Source organism: Magallana gigas, chromosome 3 (assembly GCF_963853765.1).
Source record: "Magallana gigas chromosome 3, xbMagGiga1.1, whole genome shotgun sequence".
Taxonomy (NCBI): Eukaryota; Metazoa; Mollusca; class Bivalvia; order Ostreida; family Ostreidae; genus Magallana; species Magallana gigas.
The window spans coordinates 10340195-10361439 of NC_088855.1; the positions used below are offsets into that span (position 1 = coordinate 10340195).

A 21245-nucleotide genomic window follows, 5' to 3' on the forward strand; every position below is an offset into this window, starting at 1 on the left:
ATATTTTAGGTTTGAGAATACATAAAAACAAAATGAATATGAAATGTAGATAATGGAAACCTACTTTGAAATATCATATCCCAATGTCAACTGACAAATCTCTCTATCATAGGTATGATTAACACTGAACCCTTATTCCACTATTGGAACAATTGTATCAATTTAAAAAATCTAGTTCTTGAGAAGAAAATTTTTAAAAGACCCCCCTCCCACCATGTTTTTTCATATTGCTTGAACCCCTCCTGTGGCCTTGGTGATGATTAAAGGGTAAAATAAGAAGGGTAATTTTGGTCCAGTGGTTCTGGAGAAGAAGTAAAACTGTGAGAAGTTTACAGACAGACATACAAAAGGGCATTAAACAGTTGTATCAATATAGTTTTGGGTCATGTTATAAACTTTGAACATACAGGATGGGCGTATATACAATGTGTTCACAATCTGTGTATATTTTCCCTAATGTTTCCATCAGAAATCAGTGACGCTCCATTTTCTATAAAAAGTCAAATCTGATCACAGCATATACACATACATGTACGCACAAGTAAACGCCGTCATAGGTTTTTAAGAGATTAATTAAATCATTATTCCAAGATGAAATAAAATTATATTCAAACTTACGTAGCCAAATTGATATATACTTTTGAAAAAGAATTTTACTGGCAAAGTTCCGTCTGTCCTATAACAAATCAGGCCGTGCAGACAAATTGAATACAGCGTGGTATTCAATTTGTCTGCATAGCCTGGTGTGTTAGGTAGAATCAACGATATCCAAAAATATGCATTCAATGCTTAAATAAGACCACATTGTAAATGTTGTATTTACACCCACCCAATTATGAATATATACTTAAAATTTAAAATATGGCAGACATTTTTGGTTTAAATATTTAAAATCAAGATGTAAAAAGTCCTCTTATGACTGGTGACACTGATGGTGTACTGTCTGCCCTTGACTACATCCTCCATGAGCTCCCGCTTGCGCTTCTCAACTTGCAAATTGCATCTCATGACTTCCAACCTTTCCTCCTCAATCTGTACTGCTACGTGGCTAAGTGGGAATGGGGTGCAGGTTGCAATTGAGAACAAAAGAATTTAATTACAGGTAAGCTATAATCTGTTTTCACATAAACAGGGAGGAAAATACATGTTCGCCTTCAGAAGAATGAATATGATTTGAGCTTCTGTCCCAGTATATTTTTTTTATCTAATTAATTCCAATGTAAATGTTATTTTCAAATTATGATTTTTAAGTAATTAACTATTATATATTTCCCCTCACTGTATGCTTTAAATTGAGCTATATATGTATATCTTGGATTGTCTATTTTCATCATATTTTGAATTAAATTGTATATAAGTTGAGTTAACTTATACTTAGCCTTGAAAAGTAATGTAATTATAAAAATCCCGTTTGAAATTATAGCTATGAATCATATGGGTTTTATTTCAGTTTTTTCTTCAATATTCTATGGTTTCATAATTTTTAGTATTTGAGTATTTCCAATCTACACAATATATGAAAGATTTACAAAAATCACTGAACTTTTTTTTCTGAATATTGTGATCTGTGGAAACTTCATGTAAACATTGAAAAGACTAAAGTATTAATCCTTTCCAAAGGTCGTGTTACATTAAAAAGAATTTTTTTTTATACAGAGATGTTACAGTACCTCTTGAAATTGTGAATGAATTTAAATATCTTAGTGTTATTATGTCTCGTAGTGGATCTTTTAAAAGTACGAAAAAACATTTAACTGAGCAAGCCTCAAAAGCTATGTATGGTGTATTTAGAAAAATAAGATATTTTTATTTACCAATCGACTGTCAATTTGATCTGTTTAATAGTGTTATTAGCCCAATCTTATTTTATGGTTGGGAAGTGTGGGGCTATGAAAACACAGATATTTTAGAGAAAGTTCATTTAAAATTTTTGAAATTTGTACTGCATATTAAGTCCAGTACCCCAAATTGTATGGTTTATGGGGAAACGGCGCAATATCCTTTGATAATCTTTATTAAGGTACGGATAATAACTTACTGAGCTAAACTTTTAGTGGCGCATGATTGTAAACTTCCGCATATAATGTATCATTATTTTTAAAAATGTTTACCTGAAGATTCGTTTATGCACCCATGGTTGAAATACGTTAGAGATATTATTCTTAACTCATGTCTGGATTATTCAAATTTTTTCTAGTACCAAATGGCTAAAATCTATTGTTAAAGAGACACTCATAAATCAGTTTTTACAATATTGGTACAGGAGAGTAGAAAATTCACCCAAATGTTTCAATTACAGAATCTTTAAGAAAAGCTTTGGACAGGAAATTTATCTTATGAAACTTCCAAATGATCTAAGATTCATATTTACAAAATTTAGAACCTGTAATCTTAAATTACCTATTGAAACTGGGAGATGGAATAACATAGGAAGATGTCATAGAATTTGTTCATTATGTAATAAAAACACTTTGGGTGACGAATACCACTATGTTTTGGAATGCAAGGCATTTTTTTTTATTCCGCAACAAATTAATTGAAGAAAAATATTCAACAACTGTTAATATTTATAAATTTGGGAACCTTATGAATACCAATGACATTGACTCATTAAAATAATTGTCAATATTTGATAAAAAAATATTAGCACAATTTATTTAACTCTGTACTCTTCCTAACTTGACCCTGCAAATATTATTGTTTTTAGCTCACCTGAGCTAAAAGCTCAAGTGAGCTATTCTGATCACATTTTGTCTGTCGTCCGTCTGTCCGTAAACTTTTCACATTTTCAACATCTTCTCAAGAACTACTGGGCCAATTTCAACCAAACTTGGCACAAATCATTCTTAGGCAAAGGGGATTCAAAGTTGTGAAAATTAAGGGCCACACCCGTTTTCAAGGGGAGATAATTAGAAATTAATGAAAAATTTCGAGAAATTTTCAAAAATCTTCTTCTCTAGAACCAAAAAACCAGGAAAGCTGAAACTTGTGTGGAAGCATTCTCAGGTAGTGTAGATTCAAAGTTGTGAAATTCATGACCCCCGGGGGTAGGGTGGGGCCACAATGGGGGATTGAAGTTTTACATAAGAATATATAGAGTTAATCTTTAAAAATCTTCTTCTCAGAAAGTAATCAGCCAGGAAAGCTGAAACTTGTGTGGAAGCATCCTCAAGAAGTGTAGATTCAAAGTTGTAAAAATCATGACCCCTGGATGTAGGGTGGGGCCACAATGGGGGGGGGGGGGTCGAAGTTTTACATAGGAATATATAGAGTAAATCTTTAAAAATCTTCTTTTCAGAAACTAATCAGCCAGATGACTCCTTCTAATTGTTAAGACTTTGGCGTCAGGACAATTCTTCGGCCTCACAAGAAGGTTCAGAGTTTGATGTAGCTTTATATCCCATATATAAACAATTTTTCAGGATCTTTTTGAGAACTGCAATACTCAACATGTGATATGACTATAAAATCATCCTGTTAGAAAAGGGGCTAATGATTATAAACCTAAGAATATCCAGGGTGAAAATGGATTTTATTTATACAGGATCTACATGTGTTATTGTTCATTGTCCAGATAGTTTGTATTATGACTCCATAAGCTGATTTGATCATACCTATTGTTCCTCAGGTGAGCGATGTGGCCCATGGGCCTCTTGTTTGTACCTCATGTACCATTGATATGGTTTGAGAGAAATAAACATTCATTCAACCAACAGTCCATAAAACGGTGACCCATAAAACAGTTAAGAACTTATAATTTTGAGGCTTTCGATTTTGTAAACTAATAACAATAATTATGCTTATCTATCTAGTCTACATTCTTTAAATACTGCTGATTGATCTCATCAATGTAATTATACATCCAATTTAAACAGTTTAAAATTATCTAATTAATGTTTTATCATGCATTTACGTGTATTGGTTAATTCATACAAAAGGTTTAATGTAATCATCTTGCAGAGATTTGCTTATCTATATATATATATTTTAAAAATATTTTTTTAGTTATTTTTATCTATTTTGCTGATATGGGCGAAATACTGCTTTTTATTGCATAAATAACATAACAGATTTAAAGAAGATTTATGTTTCATTTGGTATTAAAAGTATATTATATATATTATATTTAGTATTACCAGTATTTCCCTAAATGATTTTAAGCATTCTATTTTATTATTTATAAAATGCTATCGTTAATTTGTTTTTAAAACTATTCTCAGGTAATTGATAACAAATACATTTACATGTGAAAACAGACTATAGCCCCCTGATCACTCAGGTGGAAAATCAAAATGTTGGCCAAGTGGAAATTGAGAATTTCAGAATGTTGGCTAAGTGGGAATAAACCCTGTAATACTGTAGCAAAAATTGTGAACTTTTGGTAAAAGGAGACCCGCATGCCTTTAATGGTCAATGGTCAAGCGATATTCAGTTCCTTTGTTCATTTATCATGCACACACATACATACAGCTTATATTTCAACAAACGTACAATGCACAGGAAATTTGTCATGCCTCCTCCCAAAATAAGAAGTCTCAACTTCTGCCCCATTTAAGAACAAGACAGTATAAACAAAATAACAACAATGCAATAAGTTTATATCCCACGACTGTGATAGTACAGAAGATAATGTTATTTAATCAATACATTTTCACTACTAGTGTGTGCCCATATTTGACCCGCCCTAGGGCTTGAACCCCTTATCCCGAGCATCACGAATTTCACAATGTATGTAGAGGGCTTCATGAACATCATAACCCTGTATTCAGTTTATCTCTCACAATTGTGAAAGGTACATTTTTACTTTATGGACATAATTCGTGTAGCCTCGCCCTAATGCCTAAACCTTTGACACAGGGACCATTATTTTCGCAAGGTGTGTTCCCGTTTTGCACACATTTGATAATTGGGTATAGAACAATATGTGTGAAATGTTTTGTGATAGCAATTATAATCTGCTTTCAAACCAAGATTTTACCCGAAGTTTTACCTGTGTTTTATCCGCGCATAACGACGAAACAAGAAGAATATAGATACATGTATTTTGATGTGTGTTTTAGGATTAATTACTATCAGCAATTTTTCATTTGATAAAATAAAAATAATGATATTTTTATTCGTAGATATTCGCTCATTGATAAGAAAAATAATGATAATTGATTTAATTTAACTTTTACATTTTTTGTCCATTTACGTTGAATAAAAAAATGAATGAATTGATGAAAATTGTCGGCCCAATGAATGATCATATAATGAAGACAGTTATTTAGGGTACGCCGAATCTCTTTTTACAACTTAGTTGCAAAATATATAAAACGCATGTCTATAATTGGTTGTTATATATCAACAAAAAGGAGATAATATAAGGATACAAGCGTCTGTCACAAAATATTTCAATTTTTGAAGTAGCGTCTTTGACTATCGTTCTTATGACATCACTTTTTTGTATATTGCGGGTCACTTTTCAAATCAGTCAAATTTCAAATCAGTAGATAAACTGGCACAAAACACTCGGACAAAAAAAATAGTTTTGATTTTGATTCAATAGACAACAAACTGAAGAGGGTTGAAAATAAACGAATTCAAAAAAATCTTCACAGTTCTTGAAGCATATATAATATATAATTGCCGATTTATCATCATACAGTTTGTCAATTTTCTTCGATTATTGAGGACATAGGATAAAGAAAAATATCAAAAGCATTTTCAATTGACAAATGTCCTACATTAATGTCCGCAAAAAATTTAAATATTAACGTATGATATTCTGTTCTAACCTGTAACAGATAACTTATGGCTTTCGGGTAGTTTCATTTTTTAATGTTTTGTACATTGCATAGCGACACTTCAAACGGCCGAAAACAAGAAAACAAGAAACGCGATGCGATTCAATACCCACAAGATTATATCTCATTGAAGATTACTCTTCATCCAAGCTCGACATATTATCTTGTATAGAATGGCTATCCAAATGTAAATTATCATCATTTTTCATATTTTGCATCAAGTATTAAGGTGGCTACATTCTGAAGTATTAAAGCACTACATGTATCAAAGTTTTGCAGTAATCTTCATTGTTTAAAGAAATAAATGAAAATGTTTAAGACCAATTTGATGTTTGAAATTAAATTCAAGAATATAGGTTTCAATTACTAAGTAAATGGGTTTTTATGCAACTTTTATATCTCACATCAAACGCACACTACTTACATCCTTAAATTCCGATAAAATTCCGTAAATACTCTCCAAACTGAACTTTTATTCTGCAGCCACATCAACTTCTGACCAGACCGGCCATTGTGATAGAAAATGTTTAAACTCAGTTTCATTGGTTAATATTCCTGATGGTCCAATCAGAATCAGTCTTTCTCGAAGACGTCAAAATGGCCGGGCTGGTCAGAAGGATGTAAGTAGCATGCGTTTGATGTGAGATTTTAAAAGATTAGTGCGAATTTTTCTCGACATGTTGCATTACTGCTGCTGTCATAGGCAAAATCCCATCGTGAGCCCTGGACCGGTAAATGTCCGAGTAAAAATAAACTGGCGACTTCGAGAGAATAATGACGTATATCTCCGCTATTTTAAGACCCATCAACTTGAAATTCGGCATGAGTGTATCTTAGACATTACTTTTCTGAAAAATATATGCATATTGCAAGTGTTGTAAAAAATAATTGATTTATTAGGCTTTTGAAGCGAGCTGGTAGTTTTTTATCTGGGTCGGAGTTCGACCCCTTTCTTTATTTATGGTTACATTGAAATTAATGTTAAAACGGGCTTGGCCCCTGTGCCCAAAACAAAAAATCAAACATTCGCGACGTTATTGCTTTTGACAAGGTAAATAATAATTAGAAGGGAATGTTTTTGTACATATTAACCTCGACCTGGCCTTAATGAAAATTAAAACAATCAAAAATTAAAATGATACTATCATTTTGTAATATTTTGGCAATATTTCCTGTTTGATTTTGGAAATTAATGAATTTCTCAATATAAAAAGTATTTCTGATAACGGAAAGACTCCTTCCTTGAAATATCAAATATGTGTTGTACCAGGAACTATTTGGATTTGGTTAATAATTTATTTTTGTTCAAATGCTAGTCATTGCATAATCTAGTGTTTAACTTATTCAAATTTTGACAATAACGGTAGACCCAATTGTTGCTTTGCAAGAGCTTTGTAATCGTAAATGTTATTTTTCCAGTTACATTTCGATACAGGCGATTATCGAAAACTATCCAACCGATTCTGATCATTTTTCAGGTATGTTCAGAAATTATTTGCATTTGATAGGATTTTTAAATTCTTAACACTTGTTCAACAAAATGTGTTTGAAACATATAAAGAAAGTTCTTTTAAACATTTTTACCCATAGAGTGTACCTCTTAATGTTAAATTATATACTTTTTCCAGGGATTTGTTACTGATTAACTACTACTTTGACAAGATTTCTTGCAAAAAAGGAGTACCTTACCAGGCATTTGTGCGAGGTATACAAGAGTATAATATAATTTTCTTTGTAATCGTTTTAAAATTACTTTATCTCCAATCGTAGATGAGCACAGAAAGGGGCATAATCAAATATAATATTTAAAACCAATTTTTGTTAAAATCAGGATTATTTTTATTGGAACTCTTTATTACGAGGAGATAAAAAAAGATGCTCGAGGAACTTAAGGTATCCCACTCCTCAATGTTGTTGTATCAAGATTTTCTTGAGAAGTATATCATTAAAAACTGTAGACAAAACAAACTTAAAAAATACAAAGATAATGGGGGATCAGTATCCATCCCTCTGAGTTATGGCCCATTTAATTTGACCTTTTTGCACCTAAAATGCAATTTCATCCTGATTAGGATTTGTTGTCAGAATTTTTGATTAAGCAAACTTATTTCTTCAAATATTGTTTTTAATTACGCACAATGGTCACACTGAATAGAGGGATTACGAAAAAAAATTTGTACAAAGCTGCATAAATTTTTTTGTGACCTTTTTGCACTGAAAATAACAATTTCTATAATAGTTACAATTTGATTTGAAATAAAAACTTTTTGAATATCAAGAATTTTATAAGATTAATCCAGTTTGCCTAAATATGTATTCAGTATCATTTTGACATAATATAACATGGGGGTCAGTGATGTCAAATTTTAGATATAGGGCTTCAAAGGTAAAATTCTCGCAAAATTTGGGTTTAAAAAATTCAGACATGTTCTATATATATGCATGATTTTATGCTAAACGGCTATCACATTCTCAAGATTTGATTTTGTACATGTCACACAGAACCTACATGTATAAAATATGTTACAAACCTATCAAATGTTAAAAATGTGAATAATGAATAAAGTATAATAAAAAGAAAAGTATATTGAAAATTCATAAAATTGCTTGTTTCTGTCATTTTCGTCTAAAAAGCCTTCTGCACGAAAAAATACTTCCCCAAAAAACTTGCTTGTTTCTTGAAATCAAATGGATTTTCTTTATGAATGTTGTGTAATTATGAAATAATAATCTATCTGTGATGATTAAATAAATAAAATCATATTCATTTTAACTATAATGATCATCTGCGCAATGAAATCAAAACATGAGGAGTGAGATACCTTAAATGATAAATATTTTGTTACACATTATTGAGGAGAAGTTATTCACATATATTTGAAATTTGTGTAGCTTGACCCACCCGTTGTTCACAACGAGATTGCATCTAGTCGTCCAAGTGTGTTTGCGATAAATATTTCGTGTTAACAAAATGAAAAAAAGACTTAGTCAACGGTCAATTCTTGGTGCAAATATGCATTCCAGGTAAAACTTGCTTTTGGCGGCTCCTTTTTTCTTGAACTTCGTCTACTAAACTGATTTACATAGTTTAAGATATTATAATCAATGTTGAATTGACGTGTTAGATAGATATATTCAAGATACCAGTGCAAACTCGTGGTTTGTGTTAAGAGACACCTTTTATAGAAGTTGACTGTGATGATACTGATGACTACATTGTGCAACCGATCGCGAGTCATCAATATTGTAAAAGGTTTGTCTACCATATTTTCATTTATCTCTATTGTGTCTGGGATGATCTTGTGATAAAATTGTTTCTGGTACCCAATTTGGAATAAAAAAGCTGAATATAGTATATGAGATATATTTCTCTATTCAATAATAAGCTTAAAAGGAAGCTCCTGTTAAAATTACTATACAAGAGCGGAAACCGGGAGGAACAAGCACTATAAATAAGAGTTCTTCCGATACAATGCACCAGTTAAGCTTTAATTTGTCAGTACAATGGCATCGCTTCATCTGAAGCCATGGACAATAAACAAAGCTTTGATTTGGCACGCGGTGGTAATTAGCACGCGCTTCAGAAAAAAAGATAGAGTCTGAAAACATTTAATTGACATTTTGCAAAATAAGAGAACAAAATATTTTCATCAAAATATATTTTAGAAGCTCATAAAAATAACAGAAAAAGTAACAAGGAATGTCTTCACAGATTTGCTCCCCATAGGGTAATGGTGACTTCATTATTGTTTTCACTGGCAAAGTGAGTCGTTGATTTTATTGTTCTCGCATTGCATTTCTAGCCCTTGTATTGGTTCCAAGTTTAATTACTACCTTTTGAGCCCTTTCCATTCTATCTATCTCTTTCAAAAGCACATCAATGAGATTTTCTTTTGTATCTGAAAGAAATAACTGGCTATTAATCACATGTTGTTTGGTACAGGTTTAACATGTAGATATTTCTATTCAGGTCCTACTTGAATCATCAATTCATTATGTGTTTAGTATGCCCTGTTGTTTATTAGTCCCCTTCCGGTTTTCACCGGAGGGGACTATAGCTTTCCTCTGCGTCCGTCAGTCCGTCTGTCCGTCTGTCTGTCCGTCTGTCTGTCCTACTTCAGTTTTCCACACTTTTTTTCTTTATGCGTTTGAGGAATAATATGAAATTTGCTGAACAGCTTCAAAATATCAAACTACAGTTCAAGTTTACACTTTTATAGCATCTGGTTGACATATTTTCGAGAACATTAATTTTTTATATTCCAATTTTTTAATGTTCGGGTTCGATATTCTGCATAACAGTGCATTGTTTTCACAATATTTCCACAAACCGGTAGGGGACGTGTATTGCTAATGCAATACTCTCAGAATGCTTGTTATTTTTGCTATACATGCAGCAATCGGATATCGCCACGCCCTATGTAACCTATTTTACATTAATACTAGAATCCAGATGGAAAAACACGCCCAAACATGCATGAACATGTCATAATTATGTACATAATTATTATATACAACCTAGGATTAGTTCTCTTTGGTTTTACCTGTACGTGCATATTGTTTATACTTATTGCACTGATAATTAAGTTGTACAGCTTAAAGTTGATTAAGAACTGAACTGGTTATACATTTTAAATTATATATTACACTTATGACACGGATTGGTAAGATTAAAGCTATTGGTTTTTTATATAGGCCTATAAAAAGTGGCTGAAGCTTTTACACCTCTTATCCAGCACACATGCATGCACAAGCATCCATAACATCTAAATTGGATATTCTTCAATATTTTGAGATATCTTGATTCACACATGATTTAACCAAGTAGGTTTCTTTTTCTATCTATATTTTCCGGATTGCGTCACTCTTGCAGACCCTAATAGCGAGTGCATGTACCAACAACAAACAACAACTGAGTCAAAACACGGGGGATTCCATATTCTTAACCAGAACTTACCGTCATACAAAAGATGCTTGCAATTTTCACTGACGTAACGGAGATGGTTTTCGTCAGTGGTCACTTGTGACAGTATATAATCCATTTCTTCCCTAAACTGTTTTATTTGTTCCGCCAGTTGCTGGTTGTTCAACCCTGCAAAAAGTTCGTGCATCGATCGTAAAGTTCGCAGTGGAGCTGCAAATTCTCCCATAAAATATTTCACGTATTCTCTAGGTTCTTTGGAATAAGTTTTCTGAAAGACAAAATATTGCTGAAGTTATTAAAAATGAAAATAAAAATTGATAAAGAGGTGAAATTTTGTAAAAAAGAATCATTTTGGGATTAAATTCAAGAGTGTAGTCTGAAGCATAATTCCTAGCTGTCAAGAAAACGACAAAACACATCAGTACCTTGTAGATTCCATACATATTCACATCGAATTTTCGCAAGACGCCAGACACCATCAATTCTATTGGTCCGACAGATCCGAAGTTTTCTATGCCGTATTTAGACGTTTCTATTTCATCCAACTTATTAATTGTTTTTCCAGACATCGGTATGAATTCAAACAAAGTAGCAAGACATTTCCTGGGGTCTGCACTGATTTGTTTCAATTTGGCTTCACTTCTGTTTCTGAGATCTTTAAGGAGAAACGGCAGTATTATATATATTAATGACAATTATTAATGGAGTTCAATTAAACAGATTGGCTAAAAATATAAACACCAATCTTTATAAGTAAAAAAAATTCCAATACACTTGTACGATTAACTAGATCAAATAACGTAATATTCACAACATTGGTTTGCTGCTAAGTATATGGAATTTTGTTTTCTGCAATGGCTAGTTTGGTTACAACAACTGTCATGTTACTTTCGTGGTTCAAAGCTTAAAATTTGATACTCCTCGATTAATGTGATTTTCTTTTGGCGCAAGACTTGCAAATTTTTTATTCAATAATGATCAAATTAATTAATAGCTTTTTTTTTTTTTTTTTTTTTTTACATGCATGCATGTTGCTGTCTCATATACCTTGATTAGAAAATAAAGTGTTTTCTTAGTCCTCTGTCTCTATAATTTATGAATATAAATTTCAAATAATCGTAAGAATCATTTTCCAACATGCACCTTCCAAATTGCATGTTCTTAACAGTCTGTTGATATCTGACCCAAAGTTTTTAAAACAAAGTTATTCGACTTGTTCGTTGGATTTTATTTAGCTCTCCTGCTTATAATATACAGTAGCATATACGCATGAACTCGCACACATTCAAATGTAAAGAGCCAAACCTGTTAACGCGTGCTTCAAGTAATTCATGAAGAAAGCCCAAGCCAGACCGTAGGCAACATTACCAACCGGGGATAATGCTTTCATCGAAATTGCCTTTCCTACAGAAAAACAAATAAACATGTAGTACATGTATTAAAAGTCAGAAGCAAAATTAAAGTGGGGAGGGGGGGTTATATCTATGAAATATGTAGGCAAGCTATAAAATACGATTTAGTTATGCGCCAATGTGAACGATTTTAAACAAGGATTCTTTTAAATGAATGCGTCTTGATACATTTATCAGGAAATCCTTCTATATAATGCCGAAAGTAAAATATGCTCTAATGCTCATAATATACGTAAAATACATGTAGTAAACTGCACTGTTTTGTTATTTTTCAAAATAGCATGGAAAGAATTAACATTACTTCTAGTAGGCTAAGTGTACTTCAGAATGAAATTCTTAAGCACGTTTGGAAAAAAATGTGGTTCGTATTGTTTATAAATGCTAGAGTCCCGAGGCAAATGCATCACACAACTCGAAACCAAAAAACCATTAAAAAGATTTAAATGTTGCCGGTAGTCTCAAATGATATAACTGTGATCAGCCGAAGCCGATCAAAAGAACGCAATGAACAGAACGGATTTGACTGAATTACCATTAATGATATCCAGAATCCTGTCTTGATATCCATCCTCCTCGACACTGATGTACGTCACCCAGCGTATGAAGTCCGGTATTCCACTTGGGTTGGCGTCTATTAACACGGGTATGACGCGTAGCTCGTTGTCTTCAAGGCTAACGCTCAGCAAGTTGGCCATCCACAGGGGCATGCACTCTGACTTGGACATGGACATAGCATTGGTCGACATAAAGAGCACCACCCACGCTGATGACGCCACCCTCTGTTCGGTCTCGTGGAGACTCTGGTCAGGCAGCTCCACTTTTGCGACTCTTTTCCCTTTGCTTTGTAAAGCTACTCTAACATTAAAGGCATATTTTGAATCGCATTCAGCGTACAACAGACACACGTCATTTTTGATGTTCTTCTTTTCCAGTTTTGGTGTTGGTGGCAACTGTAAGAGAAAAAAAAAAACCCATGGCGAGTTTCTTTCTACTGCTTTAAATATCAACAAGTACATGTTGTGAAATTAAGTTACGAATAATCAAATTGTAATAGACGTTGAGTATTGAAAACAATATAATCTACATGTTTGTGAACATAATAACGTGAAATTTTTCTTCTCGGGAAAAATTCAATCACTGAATCATTCAAATAATTGTGACGACCATGTGTGAACATGACCGTCAGTTTCTGACGATGGTTTATGCATGCACATCGATTGAATGTAAAGGCAGCATTTAACATATACCAATTATTTTCAATTGTTCGTATTAAATTATTCATGAATAGTAGAAACTGTATGAATATTTTGATGTTTCATATATAAAAATAGTTGTTTTAGAAGGTCAATATTGCAAAATATACATGAATACGTGATTGGCTGGCCAATACGGTTCAAAGAATTAAACAGTAGAAATTTAGAGTTGTAGACATTTGAATTCGCCGATTCTTACGTCGGAAGTGGCGCCTGTTCTGGAGAAGCGCTTGAGAAGCTGATGGGACGCCGTGGCGCTGTCATCTTTTGTCTCATCTGTTATTGAAGAAGGAAGCAAAGTGAAACAGAAATCAACCCGACAAGTAAATTATTTCATAAAGATAAGTAAGTACATTGTACATGCCTAAATATCAGCTATCTCATTACGTAATACGTTGGCTAAAAGGTTTAAAAGGAATTAGTATTACAATAACATCAAACCAGCATTCGTTTATTTATCCCACTCCTGAATCTACAAATTAAGGTACATGTACTTATAAGTTACAAAAAAATAAACTTATGAGACATAGACATAGGAGAACATTCTTAATTAGAAAACCCGTAACCTCCTACAATTTAGGTTATTTTTCCTGTCCAAATTTGAAATAAACTGATTGCAATCGATATAAGTATTCAATAGTAAGGAACAAGTAGAGAAGAGAAGATGCAATAACCATGCTGTGGAGGATATTTTTTACTTGCCGTCATACAAGATGACTTCCACTGTATCACCAAGCCTGTCATTCAGTTGGTAGTTCAATATTTCTTGTAGTTTGTAGTAGAATCGCTCGACTTCATTCGCTCTCTGTTGAGGCGTAATGTGTTCTAAAATTTCTTCAAACACTTTACCAATCGTGTCAAACGCACTCGGGATTTCTGCACAACAGAAATGGTGCTGGAATTGAAAATAATTCGGACGTTATCATTTTTCAGCAACTGTAATTACTGTGACGTGTAACTCAGTTATTAATACTAGTAATTAAATTTTTAAACAGAAAAGGAAACGTATGCTCTAAGGTGTTGCTCATTTATTCAATATCTAACAAGCTTTAACAAAAGTATTACGAAATCAGTATAAACATGTTCCTTACGCAATTTTGAAGGAATATTATTTCTGTTTAAGGGGGATATCCGGCCATTTTGAATAGTTGAGGATAAAAAATTTAACATTTCTTGAACTGACTTTGCGATTTTTCAATTTCTTCCTACATTACGGGCAAATGGGAGGTGTTTTAACTGTGATGAAGGCCTGTCCCGAAACACAGTTAGATAATTTTAACTAAGCAGAGTGTAGTGAAATTATTAGCATTATTGTAGGCTTCAAGCTAGGTTATGTAAATGTCAACAATACGGTGTGTCGATGTATCTATTTCGTAAATGTCCGATATCATATACACCGTCTCGAAGTAGGTCAAAGTGGGTCAAAGAAAGAAATCATCAGTCGGCACGAAATATATTTGTCCGTGTTTATGGAGGTACACTGAAGTTATATTTTCACTGAAAAATGTGAATATTTTTTATTTAAAACAATTAATTTTTTAGACCCCTAACCCACTTCCTACATAAAAATCTGAAAAAAATCTTGGGGCTGGTATAGAAATGTCTGTCATATTTACACACATATTGGTTTGAATTGACATATTATATTTTTTTCTATGAAATTTGGTTGTAGAGTGAATACGAATGACAACTTTTCATACTTTTCATATTTTAAAAGCATTTCTGGGAGTTGATTTTAATCAACTCTCCTATGCAGTTACTCAGACAAACCGAAAGTGAAACAGTGTTTGGATCTCAGCACAAATTATCGCTGCTGACAAGACTTAGTTCTTGAAAATAATTGATAAATTCGATGTAATGTATGCTAAAGTATTGTTTTCCAAGGAAACTTATTTATAAATACCTTGAAAACAGATTTTAAATGGTACGAACAATTTAGATATTTTTTGTAGTCGTATGTATTTCTACGCCAGAGTTCCAAATAGTCTCGTTCAACTCGACGCTCGACTGTCTCCGTAAATCTCCGACAAACAGAGTCTCTTTGCTTGTCGGAGATTTTTTTTTATCTTTAAATATTATTTAACACGATTCATATGAGGGTTTCTCGTCATTTTGTCGAAAAATCCATATTATAAAAATGTGCGTAATTCAAATACAAATTAGAAACTACGTGTACTTATCATGCAAAATAACATATCATTGATTTTAAATTAATAAACATCGACAAAATCAACTCCCGTCAGTTCTTCAGTACTTTGATTTAAGGTTGATATTGTTGTGCAGTTCTCAGTAATTAACAAATGCATTGTTCTGTTCTTGCGTAAGCAATAAATTACTTGCGGGTAAAAAAAAAAGAGGCCCATGGGGCCACATAGCTCACCTGAGCAACAATGGCTTTATATGGGTGTTCAAAGGATATTGTGCCAAATGGCCCCTCGGTAGAAAAACAAAAAAAGAATACCATAAAATAAACTGTATCAAAATTTTACACTTATTTTCCGACACTTAATCTATGACATTATACCCTTATGAAATACCATTTTTACCAAAAATAAGATCCTCTGCAAGATAGAAAACAAAATTTTGTAGGGGTAAACTCTTAACTTCCAATTCTCTTTATTTTAGTTCTGCCCCCTCACTTTATCAAACGATCAAATTATATATGAGAATAATTTATGCATATAGGTACATATTCATCTTCAACTACATTGTACTAGCTAGTTAAGTATTTTATTTAAAAAGTTTCCTATATGTGAAAGAAAGAAAATTGGACCTCAAGGTGCTCAAATTAAAAACATTCAAATATTTAATTGGTCTTCCACATTATAAACGATTGTTGTTTACCAGGCGTGAACTCGTGCTACGTTTTATAACCTTACTCACTTGATCGATGAATACACTCGAATGAAAAATGTTGTCCTGAATATGTTAAAGAGCTATTACATGTATAATAAATGCATAGGCGTCGGAACTGGGTGGAGGGGGAGGGGTCCCCCCCCCCCCCACTTTTTTTTGCAAAGTTAGACATAGCCATACTCAAAATCTTTTTTTTTTTTGCTTGTCAGTCTACCCCCCCCCCCCCTCTATTTTACTAAGGCCCAGACTTTATTTTCATCTTTATTCAAAATCAACGTTAAAAAATGGCTACAAATCAAGATGATTTTTCGCTGTAATTTTTTGTTAAAGCTGCTTGGTCCGATTTTATATCAAATTTTATGCACGCTTTTAAACGATGGCTATGCTTAGTATATGTATAATAATAGACATTGTAGAAGTTTTACCCGTCAATTATGCCAAATTTCAATGAAGAAAAATACGTACAAAATTTGCTTACAAAACAACGACATTAAAAGGTACCGCGTTATTTCGCCTCATGTTAAATTTTACCCCTGATGACGAGACGGGTATGGTTGTATTACGACTTTGACATCGCTTTAAATAAAAGTCGAAATGATCAGACAAATTACAAATAAACATGTGTACGTTTTGTTCGCTATTATTTCCACAGTCTGTTTTCTTTACAATCGATGCATAGCATGCGGGTTGAATAACCCCAATTATTCGGGGGACGAAACCAAGCGGTTTCCTTTTCTAAACATTCACGTGATGCATTTTGGTTTGTTTTTTCGTTTGCCCAAAGAGAAATTATTTTTATTTACTTTGAATATTTCTAACTTTGAAAGGAGACTGATTCTGCTGGTGTAAATAGGAGAAAGTCCATAACTTTCTAAGATAAATGATTTGTATGGAAAAAAAAATGATACAGTAACTGTAATTACAAAAAAAAAATCGGATCAAGCAGCTTTAAGAATAGCGATAATAAATTTATCCCCGTAACAGTAATGTTTTAAACTGTTTTAAAGAGGTCGTTTTAATTTAATTAATATTGTGTCTGAAAAAACCATCAGAGTTGGTGTAAATTCATCGTATAAGGAGGGGGCCCCAAAAAGTTGTTATAGCATATCATCCTTTTAATTTTTCTGTACAAGTATTTAAGGTTTAGTGAGACATTTCTTGTGATAAATCAAAATTTCAGCGTCAATCGTAGAATTAAAAGCAAGATACAGAACTCACAATTCTGCCTAGTTTGAGTCAACTTTTTTTTCACAAGAGTTAATTACATTCAACTTAAGATTTTTAAACTTGTTATTTCCTATTCAGAATGAACAAAAGCATGGCCTCAGTTCTGGGAGCAAAGCTCAGTATCTTGCTTATAATTCGAAACTTGACTCAGCTGAAAATGATTAGTAAAGAGAAAATTGTAAATAAACAATTAAAACAGAAAAAACATGCACTAAAACAAAGAAAGAGCACAATCTATTTTTCATAATATACATATAACTATATATTTCTAGCAGCAAAAACAATCTCCGTTTAGACTGAAAATGCAGAGCATCTTAACAAAACACGTTGCATTATAATCAACCATAACGTATAGATCGTACCGAATTACCAATAAAATGTATAGTATTTATAATATGATATGCTGTTAGTGCATCAGATTATGCTAATTTTGCGCAGGTAAAATATTAACTGTCTGATTTACCGAAGTCATTATTTGATTCGATACGTAAAAATCCCAAAATACAGGCAATATTTCCTCTCAAGTTAAAAAGCATAAACGAAATTCAAAACAACCTAAAACCACGGTCATGAGTGAAACGGTCAACGCATCGAAAGATTGAATCTCAATTGTTTCAAGTATCCCTCCGTATGTAAACTGTTGCACAACAAGCAAAATCAACTTTGTCAGTTTTACCCGTTTGCCATGCTTCAACATTCAAACTTGGCTGCCTTACACAATGAACTTTCGTTTTCGATATAGAATACCGAACCCGAAGTTATAAACTGATTGACAGCGATTATCTCTTTATTTTTATTTTCGTTAATTACTCAAAATTGAAACAGAGTTCGCCAATAATTTTTGCAATTTATGTTCTCCTTTCCAAAAGGATTATTTCTGCAAAATTACGTTGAATTTGACTGAATAGTTCTTGAGAAGAAGATTTTTTAAAATGCACCCCCGTTTTTCTACAGTTTCGAAGTTTACTCCGTTTTAAATAAAGATCGGTCTTTTATTTCTGCAATTTATAATCACCTTTCTATAGGAATGCTTTGTACCAAATTTGGTTGAAATTGGCGAAGAGGTTTTAGAGAAGAAGTTTAAAATGTGAAAAGTTTACAGACGGGCGGACGGACAGACGGATGACGGACAAAAGGTGATCAGAAAAGCTCACTTGAGCTTTCAGCTCAGGTGAGCTAAAAACATGTAAAACACATCTTTATTGGTTTTGTATCTCTTGACAACAGTTTCGGTCAGTTTTTGGCAAAAACAAGTCATTTTCAGAAATGAAATGCTTATATTTTGGTGCACAAGATGGCCGAACACACCCCCTCTACATCTTCAGGAGTTATAGTACTTTAATTTTATAAGATATGTCTGTGAGAGAGCAACGGCTTACCTGTCCGTTGTCGGCCGATATTCTATAAACCACGGGCGAGTATCTCCTCGGCGCGCCATTCACGGTCTTCTTCAGTAACAATTCTTCGTCTTCCTTGGAAATCCTCGTGTCTTCTGTCAGAGGGAAAGCTCTGCCAGACCTTGGAACCAGGATGAAGAACTTCTCCACAAACCGGCCCGGATTTTCTCTGTACGTCTTGGACTCGCGGATGAGTCGGGGTATATCTGCATGTACGAATTATCGATATGTATCTTACCCATAACATTGTTCTTTGATATATATAGTCTGTCTACCTTTTTAACCTATCCTTTAAATATTATTGTAGCAATATCTAACTACTTAAACTTTCCTATAGGCTATTTTAGGCTGTATAATCATAGGCGTCGGATCGGGGGGGGGGGGGGGGGGGTTGAGGGGGGGGGGGGGGTTGAGGGGGGATAGGGCTAATGAATGCTTAGACCCCCAACTTTTTTGGCAAAGTTGTACATTACCATAATCTTGTCTTTTTTTGTCATTTTTTTTGCTTGTCAATATACCGATATGTCTCCCCCCCCCCAACTTTAAATTTGCTTCCGACGTCACTGATTTTAAAAGGAATAAATTTATCAATTATATCAAGTCTGATGATATGTTTCAATATATACAAAAGCTAAATATAAAACGTATATAGTTATTTCACATTTTAGGAAAAATGTGGAAACAGATTCTAAAGAGGATCAATACCAGGAAGGATTATTTTTAGATAGCCGGTGAAGTGGCTCCAAGCCAAGCCTGTCGCGAAATTTCCTGCTGGAATCACGCTCTTCAGCGTAACATCCTGCTCTGGGAAGTAAAAAAAAAAGGTCAAGATATACATATAAAAATGAAGACAATCAACATTTAAAATGAATAGAATATATATATATATACATATCTATCTCTTTCTCCCCTAACCTTTTATATGTTTAACGACAGCCTCCAAACAAATCTCTTGACGATTATAATCCAGCTCTACAATGGTTGCGTTCTGCAGCATGGGAATGTGCGCAATGTTCGTGCGTTCGAATCCACGGAGTGTCAAAATGGTCAGACAAAGCTGATCGTGTTTGACACATTTCTCCAAAGCAAGGAAAGTTTCAAGCGAGAATTTAGCGTTGTTACTATTCTGGGAGAGGATAAGCAGTACTTTCTTGGCATTCTCTATGGCTTTGCTCGTGGATGGCATCACATTTCCCCCCGGGTACTCAATCTGCGGTAAGGCGTACGTCAGACCATGGGAATCAAAGTACTGAAGCACCGTTTTGAAAACCTCGTACTCATCGTCCTGTTCGTACACTACCAGGGCGTCACATTCCCTGATCCTCTCCAGCCACGAGTCCAACCCGCCTTCGTCATCTGAATCTCGAGAGCGTCCGTAGGCCATTTAACGTCATAGATTGTCTCAAATGAAAGCCTGGTTACATATCCCTAAAATGGTATTCACCATTCGTAAAATCCTTTAACAAGGGTTTCACGAAAAAAACTTATTTCTTTTGTAAATACTGATATAATCAGCATTCTAAGTATATTTTTTGATACAAAATAATAGTGTTAGATTTCTGCATTTTTAATCTCGTAATTTTCCTATTATATACATGTTTAAGTATCGTCAACATTAAAAAGAACGTTCGTATGGAGTGGTAAACAAAAGGACGGGAACAATAGGTATATAAACATCGATGGTACCAATAAACTAGTATTTAAATTGATTAACAATTAGTAAATTCATTTGAATATACCTTTTAATGGTTGTCAGTTCAGGTATTCCTTTATAAATCTTCAACAAGTACATGAATGTATCCTAAGAACTTTTTCGCTATTTTTAAGAAAATTTTCACAATCCCAAAATATTATCAAAAACGAAAGTAGACATATTATGACAAGGTAAATCAATTTTACAAAACAATACTGTATTATTCATTCAATTTTACAAATTAATTATTTAAAGATTTATTATCATTGTATTAAATGTAAATACTGGTACCTCATCATCGCTTACATTTTCGCTGGATTCAGTTGGACATTCAACGGATGTGTGACATAAGTTACAAACTGTATTTAACTATATATATCTCCACCTTTTCCTGGTTATTCCGTGTACATATATGTTACTTTCGGTTTGATCGTTCGTGAATATATTTATCGAATTGAACTGTACCGATCTATTTATAGCACTCTCACTACATTATAATTTTCAGAACATCTAACTATTTTGGAGTATTTCTCCATAATTTTTCCAAAGCACACATCCATGTATTTAGGACCTGTGGGAGAATTGTAGGTTTTTTGAAGTATTTTAGCATCCATGGACCTGTTTCTACATGTACTGTAATATTATTCACACAGAGAATCAGAATACTACTACTGATATCATACATATAGTCGGCCAT

At 33.2% G+C, this 21245-nt stretch overlaps 1 protein-coding gene across 3 annotated transcripts; it reads right to left on the reverse strand.

Moving 5' to 3' along the window:
* Window positions 1-9381: 9381 nt before the first annotated feature.
* Window positions 9382-20999, reverse strand: LOC117692804 (uncharacterized). 3 transcript variants are annotated; one of them, XM_034481894.2, is made up of 12 exons: window positions 20840-20916; window positions 20595-20671; window positions 19771-20283; window positions 19561-19659; window positions 18838-19061; window positions 14078-14270; window positions 13575-13651; window positions 12655-13072; window positions 12016-12114; window positions 11136-11365; window positions 10744-10978; window positions 9382-9685 (listed from the first exon to the last, which is right to left on the reverse strand). In XM_034481894.2, exons 3-12 carry the CDS (start codon window positions 20237-20239, stop codon window positions 9564-9566), a joined length of 2166 nt encoding a protein of 721 aa, XP_034337785.2. In that variant the 5' UTR covers window positions 20240-20283; window positions 20595-20671; window positions 20840-20916; the 3' UTR covers window positions 9382-9563. The 3 variants fall into 3 exon arrangements, with proteins under 3 accessions (XP_034337785.2, XP_034337786.2, XP_034337784.2); XM_034481895.2 differs by lacking the exon at window positions 20595-20671 and having other exon boundaries at window positions 20855-20999; XM_034481893.2 differs by lacking the exon at window positions 20595-20671 and having other exon boundaries at window positions 20840-20992.
* Between the last annotated feature and the right edge of the window lie 246 nt (window positions 21000-21245).